General features: G+C 49.5%; 1 protein-coding gene and 1 long non-coding RNA gene across 2 annotated transcripts in view; both read right to left on the reverse strand.

The window, feature by feature from the left end:
• The window catches only part of LOC126572671 (transcriptional regulator ovo), a 43,116-nt gene that overhangs the window by 20,449 nt on the left and 12,667 nt on the right, over window positions 1-10,000 (reverse strand). Inside the window, exons 4-8 of the mRNA XM_050232170.1 lie at window positions 4,966-5,473; window positions 4,767-4,883; window positions 4,562-4,704; window positions 4,390-4,486; window positions 4,130-4,311 (exon numbers count right to left, since the gene is read on the reverse strand). Coding sequence (XP_050088127.1) covers window positions 4,130-4,311; window positions 4,390-4,486; window positions 4,562-4,704; window positions 4,767-4,883; window positions 4,966-5,473 — 1,047 coding nt within the window. The remainder of the gene's footprint in view (window positions 1-4,129; window positions 4,312-4,389; window positions 4,487-4,561; window positions 4,705-4,766; window positions 4,884-4,965; window positions 5,474-10,000) is intronic.
• Window positions 7,497-7,887, reverse strand: LOC126572672 (uncharacterized). The gene is made up of 2 exons (XR_007607966.1): window positions 7,701-7,887; window positions 7,497-7,607 (listed from the first exon to the last, which is right to left on the reverse strand). It is a non-coding gene; the product is annotated as an uncharacterized LOC126572672 (long non-coding RNA).

The following is a 10,000-nucleotide window of genomic DNA, read 5'->3' on the forward strand; positions in this document are numbered from 1 at the left end:
TCCTTTCGGTAGAAAATCCACAAACCACAACGCACGGAACCGACGAGGGAAATGGGCAGGGACGGACTGAACTGAACACCGAAGAAAACCAAACTGAATAACTGATGAGCGTCTGTCTTCGAACGCAATAAGATGCCCGTTGATGCGAGGCTTAAGCTGGAGCGCTGAGGGCTTGGGTTTTCGTGAAATTACACTCCGAAATCACGCCAACCCTCTGTCTGTCGGTGTACATGTATGAGTGTGCGGTGAAGAATGTGATCAGCTTAAGATGGAAGATGACTACCAGGGCGGTTGTTGAACGTGTGGTTGAAGTGCCACGACACATTTACTCTTCAGCTTTAAAGAGATTAAGCTGAAGAAGAGAATATCATGTGCTGATGCGCTTAATCAATCTTCTCTCACGTCTCTCAATTTATCATTTAAATGTTTAAATCATTTAAGCTAAATGCAATGCAATGAAACATGCACTAAAAGAGAAAGAGTTTAATAATTTAAACGATACGGATTGTTTCAATCAACGACAAGGTGGTGATAGCGATGAGCATCGCGAGCCGCGTCTAGCCGGTGGTCACGCGTCACCAAACGAACCACATTCGTCGTCTAATCGAAGTCAACAGCACGGAATGACCTCCAGGACGGATCGCTCATGCACGCAATACCCAACGGAACGGAGCGAACGGAACGATCCGTCAGCGAAAATCCGTCGACGGCCGAGGTCACGGTCCCAAAGGCCCATTAACACATCCTTTCCGTCCACGCTGCCAGACCAACAGAGGGGGCCCCTGTTGTTGGATCACTCGCCCCTTGGAGAGTTCCAGCCGTCCTGCAACCGGAACACTGAAGCACACAACCCCTCCAACTGTGGCCCAGATTGTGCCAGATGATAACCATTTGTCAGTCGGTAATTTTGTTTAATCTACTTATTTTATTACGTCCGGAACGGCCCATCGAGTGTAGCGATCCGGCTTGGTGTTGTGGAGGCACAACATGGCAAAGGGAGCAGGCCAGTTCGGTCTTTTTCTCCGTTTTTTTTCTCCTCTGGTCCCTCAGACTCTCCAATGGCGCATCAAAAATCATTTCCAGCCAGATTCCATCACCAGAATCATCCACGCAAACGCAATATGGCCACTGGATGGCGCCGTACACCTAAACAGAGCTCTCCCTCGCCACGAGAAGGAATCCGAAATGGGTCGTTACGGTAGGTTCCAGTTCACTGGATAATTATTATTTTCCAATGAACGACGGACGCCCTCCTCCCGTGACCTTGTGTGACAATGGTTATTAAGTGAAAACGAGAACGTGCACTTTGGCTCGTGGCGCAAGATTAGGCCCCGCACTGGGCTGCACATCTGACCAGAAAAGGCATTGTTACGCAACATATGGCCATTGACACCATGATTCGGTGCAGTGCTTCCGGTGGCACTTGACAACAGGCTATGCTCATCTGCCCCGTTCCGGGCAGTATTAATACCTGATTCGACCATTTTGACACGTGGCATAGGTTCACGCAACGAAACCAGTGGAAGGACTCTCCGGATGATCGATGTTGAGACGATTATCGGTTGTTGTCCTCGGTCCGTCCGTCTGGGGGACCGGTAAATATTTGAGAGTAATCCGCTCCGTGTCCGCTTGTGTCCGCTTTACCGCATAAATATTGATAAACGACGCGGTCGCCCGGGCAAAAGCAAAACCCCCAAAAAACACCGAGACACAAACGCACGCTCGCAAATATGTATGCAAAACACATATTGACAGAGGGAAAATCAATGACCTCGGGCGAAAAAAGAAAGCAAAGGGGAAAGGACAACACGTACGGAACACATGTCGGCCTGCGGGCTACCGTTTTTTGACCACCTTGACTCCCTCGATCCTTAATGCGCCATGTGATGGAGTGGAGGTTGGACAGTAAAAAAAGTGGAAAGAAATGTTTTGACAGTCACTGTGATGTCCGGTCACACAGTAGTAAGCTCATTTACATATCACAAAGCAAGCTGGGGAGTAGAACTTCCTTTGATCGACTTTTGACATTTGTCCTTTTCATGTTTTTCTCTAAAGTACTTACAACAACTCAACAAACAATAGTTATGGGATAAGAAACGTTAACTCTGGCCACATATAACTAAAAACTCTGGCCACATAACCGGGATAAAACTCTGGCCACATAACCGGGAGTGAAATGCTGTAAAGGGATTTGAAAAAATCGTGGAACATTATGAATTCAACATAACAATCTGACCGCATAAACCATCACGCAACAAAGCCCACCTTCTTAATGAGACCGGCGGTGTTGAAAAAATAACTTTTTTCCTCATACTTTCACATTGGATTTGAATAATTTTCAAATTTAACGCAAAAAAATACTCCCCGATTTGTGGGAAACCTCCAATGGACCAGACCATCCTAGCGAGAAGGAGCGATTTGGTGGGGGTTTTAATATCAATTATGATGGTTTTGTTTTACTCGCACTTTCCGGAACGCAGAAATGAAGTTCATCCCGGGAAGGTAACACCGGTGATTGCACCGCGAACGTCCCTATTTCCCTCTCTTTGTGTTCTGGATCCTGGGTGCGTGGTGTTGCGGAGAGATTTTTAAAAGAAAAACTTTCCACCGTCAACGCCATTACCTATTACTCCCTTGGTGTCGATGAGTGAGATTTGAACTCACTGCTCCACACTAAGAGAAGCTAATGCACAAGAAATTCAAATTACATTACAACCAGGGAAACACGAAAACTTGGTGAAACTTGTTTTCCTCTGTTTAAGATAACATTATTTTATGAACTTTCGGTCACAAACATTCCCTTGGCAACCTCGGAGTTCGTCTGTCGTCTAAAATATTTACGAACCCAGCACACCGTAAACCCCCCGGGAGAGTAAATTACAACCAAGCTACCGGACGACGACGAATGAGCAAACAATGACCACAATCCCACGGCCAATCCCGGGCTCCTGGTATCACGTCAACAGTGTTTATTGTCGTGGCCACTGTGCACCAGAAATTAAACCAAAATTATGGACATCTGTGATTAAACAAACAGAACACAACAGAAGCCACAACGCAGCAGAGACCCCGGGATGGCATGCGTACCGGCACTTCCTTTCAAACGTTGTGAAAACATCATTCTGCACTCCCTCTCGTCATCGTACACCAAGCTCGGTCTTGATTAGCCCACAACAACCCACTACACGGTACATTGTGTGAATATCTCCCGAATTTCGTGGTTGACGATGTGGTGTGTGCGCTTGTTCCGGTGCAAAAACATTGCAAAAATGACATAAAAGGACCCTTGCCTTGTGCACAGGCAGGGCGCAGGTTGATGGCCAGGACATGAATGCATCAAGGAGCCACCAACCAGCCGGTCTGTGCACGAACCTGTAATCCAATTATCATTACGGTTATGATACGGCTACAGTAGCGTACAACAAACACGCGCGCGCCTCCCGAGGGCACTCTGTACACTGCACTTGTCCTTTCGGTCGTCAACGCACAGCCCTTTCTTTCCTTGATGTTGGTGCTGATGCCCTGGCCCGCTCTCTGTGCATGACCCATAAAAGCTGTGCCACGTGACCTACAATGGGCGGGTAATTTACTTGTTATGATTTTCCTTTTGCCAGTGCACTGGCTGCCACCACCCCAGCATGCGTGGCCAGCATAGAACATAAGATTTCCCAGCCCCCGGAAAAGGCCAAGAAGCCGCAGTCGCGCACACGCTCCCATCTGGCGATTGTAGCACTCGTTGCGTGTCACCGCGACATGCACGTGCCAGCGTCCCGGGTCCCGGGAACCCCTTTCATCTACGAGCGCGCCGGGGCCAAACCGGATAATTGGAAGATTGAAAAGTAAAATAATTTTTGATTTATTCCAATGACAGACCAGGCCGCTCTGGCCGCCCTGGCCAGACACAAATCAGAGGCGCGATGCATGGGGAATTCGGGCCAGAGCGACCGCGGCATGAACGATGTAACGGTTTGATTCGATTATCCGCGCGCGCGCCCGCGTTATGATTGAGTCGTAGCTTCCAATCTCTCTCTCACAGCAATTATGATGTTACTCTAGCACGAGGCCACTGTTCGAGCACTGATTGGAATCATAAGGAAATCATCGATCATAGACCGTCAGTGACACTTACCGGTATGGATGTACGTGTGCTTCTTCATGTCGCTCTTCTGATGAAAGCGTTTCCCACAGAATCCACACGGATACGGTCGAGTATCGCTGTGGATGAGCAGGTGCGTCGACAGGGTACTGGAGCGCTTGAACGCCTTGCCACACTGTTTACACTCAAACACCTTCTCCACGTTGTGGACCGCTCTGTGGAGTTTGCGAGAGAAAAAAAGGGAGAGAAATTAATGCCAATTCCACCAGAATCGGACCAGATTGTCAACTTACCTATGCTGATTGAGGCTGATTTCGTGTCCGAATGATTTGTTGCACAGCTCGCAGGCGTACGGTCGCTTCCCGTTGTGTGTCCTCCGTGGATGAGCTTCTGCAAAGAGTAACCATGAAAAGATTCGACAGATCAGCGAGTGATCATCAACATGGAATTACTCTATCCAGCTACCTGGTCGCATCAGCAGATGATGCGGATGATGTGGATGGTTAAAGTCGAGGTGAGCGGCTCCAGTTCCAGCTTGCGCGACCGCCGCATTTTGTGTCATAAAGTGTCGCAACCGCAAAATGTCCTCCGGTGTCGAGGGATGGTAGCTGCATTGAAAAAGCATTAAATAAGTCACCTATTGGAAGAATTCAAACACCTAAGAACCTACTTTGCAAGCGCTGGATTCAACTGATGGCCCTGTTGCTGCAACATCGCGAAGAACGGAAACGGATGAAACAGTGGCCGATTGAGGAGACTCTGCTCGTAGAACTGACTGTAGTTCGGTCTGCAGAACACAAAAGGACACCAAAGAAGAGAATTACAATCTGCAATCGCACCTTAGAACTCCCTTTTAGCCGATTCCTTACCGAACCGCATCGAAGGAACCGTTCGAGAGAGGCGACTTGGACTTTGGTTCATCCTCGCGCTTCAACAACGCCGACACCGAGAACGCTTCCGAGTTCTTGGGGACATGTGCGGCGATCTCGGTCGTCGGAGATGGGTGATTAATTCGTGGTGGTGGCGGTGAATCCACCTCCAGCTCGATGGAAGAAGACCGGGAGCGGGTTGAGCGATCACGGGACCTCGATCTGCTGCGTGATCGTGATCGACTGCTGAGCGCGCTCGATTCGTAACCATTCGATGAGATGAGAGACAGCTTCGCTGCTTGTCCACCGAGACCATGATGTTGCTGTTGATGGAGTGCCGAGTGTTGCTGCTGCAGATGCTGATGTGGATGATGTGGAGGATGGTGCTGTTGCAGGTGGTGGTGGTGTTGCTGGTGAGTTGGCGGGAGTTGATGGTGGTAGACATTGTTGTTGTCCTCGTCCTCCGATTCGTTCTTGACCAACCGGCTAACACCGAACTTGATGTCATCTGGAAATTCGCAAACAAAAAGTCCAAGGGTCCTCATCATCATCATCATCAAATCTGGATTCATTGCCCCCTGCCCAGGTCGACCGATACATTAATCATTCTGCGCACATGCACGCCCCTACGATTTGCACTTGAACCACCATCGAAGACGATAATGCGCCGGATTGTCACGGTACATAATCACTCTGCCGGCTCTGCTCTAGTTTTGAACGCGACTTCAATGCCCATGAAACATCCCCCTTCGCTGCTGGACCGTGGCTGGAACGAATCGAACAAAATGATAGCCGAAACGACGAAATGCAGCCGTCAGTAGCACACAGGGGAGCGACACAACAACGACAGTTTTGTCACTTGGTTTGTTCCCAATTCGGTTCGCCTTTCGACACGGGCTTATGGCAGAAAGAAAGGCTTGCGTCGCGAAAGACCTTTTCAGCCTTTATCCAGTTAAAGGGGATGGGGGTTTGATGCGCTATTTACGAAAACAGATGTTCCGTTTACACAGGCGAATCGTGGGTGAAAGGTGCTCCGGATTAGGTTCCAACAATTAGATCATCATCAACTTCTTTATCGTCGACTACAATGGAACTTGCAGTAGGTTCCTCATCTTATCTTGAGTTATCTATAAAATGTCCTCAGAAATCTCATTCGTAGTGTTCGAAAATTGTATTTCTAATGTCGATTCTCCTCAAACTTCACTTGTTTCAGAGAAATCGGCAAATTAAAGTGCCTCTACAATAGGCTGGAAGTTCATTTCTAATTACCAGTCGATGGTTAATCGTTTCTATTAAATATCTGCAAAATATATGCCACCGAATAAAATTTTCTCCAAAATCCAGTGAAACTCAACACCGATTAGCAGGTGAAGCAGACCTGTGTCGCCGGCGAAACAAACAATTAAAAACCAAATTCTCCACGCATCCTGATCCGCCCGGACAAAAACAATTGGCGTGATCCTTCACGCGTTTACGCCGTCAGAACACCAAAGCAAACTCTCACTGCACCACCACCCCGTCCTGTGCCATTACACTGATTGTTATTCCACCGGTTTTCCATCCAGCCAGCGCCCAGTGGAAGGTCCGCGGTACCATAGGAACAAAGTCATTCCCCTTCTCAATCGAACTCGACAGAAAACCTCGGCAGTCAAATGGCAAGTGGCCACAACACAACGGGCAGGGTAGTTGGGCGGGAGTTCACACAAAAAAAGGCGGAAAAAGGGAAACCAAAATCATCATCTCTCCCTGCCGACGCTCCCGGGGGTGTCTCGGTGTACCATGGCTGGAAAAACGGGAAACAAATGAGCACGATAATCCGGCGGCATTAACCCCACAACAGGCGTACAGCAGTGGAAACTGGAACTCGGCCTAAACCTCCAAACACAACAGCAGCAGAGTGCTTTCCCTTTCACTACTGTTCTCTTTCGATCTGTCTCTCTCTGTCTGCTTATCCCTCTATATAACACCAAACCTTCATCACCACATTGATTGCCTTCGGTTTATTGCTTCGCAATCGCACTGTGCCCCGGCCAACATCCACTAGAGAACACTCTCTCTCTCCCTCTCTTTCTGGCCATCATCATCATCATCGTCATCAGGAGCAGCATCATTGTACGCACTAGGATCCTAGTGCTAGGCCCACCAAATTTGTCCCTCAGGGGTGTGATTCGTATAAGCTGGCCACCGAGCGCAGAGGCCTCCCCTCGCGTACGAGGCGCGTTCTGAGGGACTTCGATTGAGTTGATGATGTGCTATAATTTCCCTCGTTTTTCCCAACCCTCCTCCTGTGCTCCTGCCGTGTGCCAAAAACCGCACACAAAGCACATGGCACAGAGAGCATCGGGGCGAGTGATTTTTCCTTTTCCCCTCGACCGGGATGAAAGGGACGCCCGTTCCGTTCCGTTCCGGGCGTTGGCGTTCCGTGGTGCTGTCCTGGGAATAAGCGGAACGTACACAATCTGCACGACTTGGCCCCTTTGGCTGAACGGTTTGGATGTAACAATAACAATAAATAAATAATGACAATCATCGACGAGGGACGGCCGGCGGGGTTTATTTGGATTATTTAGAGTTTTTCAATTTTCTTCCTCTCGAGCACCAGCACCTTAGCAGGGGAGGCCAGCACGGGGGGCACAAGCTCACTTAAGGATAATGGAGAGTACAGAGCAGCAGTAGATAGTAAGGTGAATTGGTGGGCAACAACATTAACATATTAACTAGAACGTTCTGCACACCTCGAAGCTGCCAACACAATGCACTCGCAACAATGCTGCTGCTGCTGGTTCTGCTGCTGACACCGCACCACATACTGACTGCCTGTGAGCCAACCAGACTAATGGTGATATCGATACACACAACGGTGTGTGCTCGAGGCAAGTCAATATCGATGACGATAATGATTTACAACACCAACAGTACGGGGCTCCAGCCACGGTGCGGAGCTCGTAAGTGCCCTGTAAGTCGTTGAAGTATTTCTCGCTTTTATGGCACGAGATTTGGCTTTCCCTCTGGGTTCCTGGGTCGGTCCCGGGGTCCAGCTGCTGATTGCTGGCGAGTGCGTGCGAGCAACCCCTTCTCCCCCGAGTTGTAAAAGCGAGAAAATCCTGCTATCATTCATATAGCTCTGATGTGTGTAATCGTAAGCTTAAGCGCACCCCCTCCGATCGGAATCGCTGATCGATTGTTCATTATCGTCGTCGTGACACCTTCCCCACCTGGAAAGTGGAGTCCCTCTGTGGAGAACGTTTGTTGCTGCTGAAGGAGGAAGATCGTTACATGATAAAGCTTCTTCGCTTCTTCGAAAAGCGACGGAAGCAGAACCTTGAAGAGCCCAACGGGCGTCATGCCGGATCCCAAATCAAGTTCAGATTTACGTTTCGCAAATCTCGACTCGACAACCCGTTCGCTCGCCTCGCCCATGCCACGATAGCATCGCTGGGCAGTAATGAGGTCAGACGAGGCAGTGCGCAACGTGATTCGCGCTGCCTGATCCTTGCATTACTCCACGCCACCGCGTTTAATCCTCTTATCGTCTAATAGGTACTCGGTGCGGTGACAAGTGGCTCGATATGAATAAGAAACCCCCCAGCAGTAAGACCGCTGACATGTCAGCAGCTTATTGGCGTGATTAGCCGCTTGTGCTATCTCGCTGATTCCCGGTAGGAGCAAGAAGCAGTTTAAGTATCTGCGAGACAAGTTTGTGGACAAGTGTCTCAGCAATACCAGTAGCTCGAAATCCAGGGAGATGGGAAAGAAGGACATTGAATAAACACAACACAAAGTGGAGACAGAAAATGGCTCACTTGCAGCAACACGACTGACGATCAATCCGTGCCTTTAAACGCTCGCACTGGGGAGGCGAATGAACTCGGTTCGTCGACGGACCGTACCGGGAATCAATTTAGTTTGCAATATTGATGAATCTAAATAAGATCGAATTAAGCTCAATTAGCATAGATTTGTCGTGTCGTGGCACTGCGTCGCGCTGTCTGTGGTCGAATGGTCAGACACGCATCCGTTACTCCCTGTGGCTGATGTCCGATGATAAGCAAGACAATGACACAGGCACGCATGCACTTGAAATGACTTGATTTGTGCTCGTGACGGAACTGAAGTTTACCGGGTTCATAAATCATGACCGGAAGCAAATTAAAATCGTCCCCTGAATCACTTCGGCCGCTCGGCTTTTTAATCAAAAAGCATGTTCAATTGGCTCGCCGGATATCCGGCTCAATATCCGGCAATCCCTCGCTTGTTACAGCATATGCTGAACGTTCGTTCGCTCGCCGGAACATTGTTTCGCCAGCCAGTGAACGTGACGCTCCCTTGAAGCTTCGCACCTCGACGACGACTGGCACACCCCGGGAAAAGGGGTTGCAACCCCTCTCATTAGGGTAAACGGCGGACACGCAACCCTTATCCTCGCCTTGCGGACCAACCACTGAGCTACAAAGGGCCGAACGGAGTCACTGGGGACTCCCGGAGGGCCACAGAAGGGATGGAATAACTTTGCATCGCTCGCTGTTTATTTAAGTATTCGTGATCTATTGCACGCATATTGATATTAGGGTCTAGGCTCGTGGCCACCGTGGCGTCGGTTTTCTGGCCAACTGAACGCTAACTACCACGGACGTCAAGGGGGATGTTATTCCCCCGGGTCCAGTGCCAATGGATCGGAACTCCGACAGTGGACCATCGTCTACTCGTGCAACAACCCGTTCCGCGACAATCAGCGAAAGATTGCGTGTCGGGAATGTTGTCTGATTTGCCGGATCTGTGGACATCCACCAGACGCCAGTCCAGGCCAGGCAAGTCTCGGTGTGTCGAAAGGAATTTAATTAAGAGTCGCGCTGAATTTGTCATTCCCGCTCCCAGGGCCCAGTGCGATGACAAATCAGTTTCCTGGTGGGCCCAAGGTCGTCTTCTTTGGCATGCTATTCCCACCAGGAATCACACGAAGCGGAATTGAAGCGAAACCGACCCAAAACATCATTTGTATCCGTTTCATCACGCGGGGCATTTGTCGAAACGTCAC

The sequence above is a fragment of the Anopheles aquasalis genome, chromosome 2 (assembly GCF_943734665.1).
Source record: "Anopheles aquasalis chromosome 2, idAnoAquaMG_Q_19, whole genome shotgun sequence".
NCBI classification, from domain to species: domain Eukaryota; kingdom Metazoa; phylum Arthropoda; class Insecta; order Diptera; family Culicidae; genus Anopheles; species Anopheles aquasalis.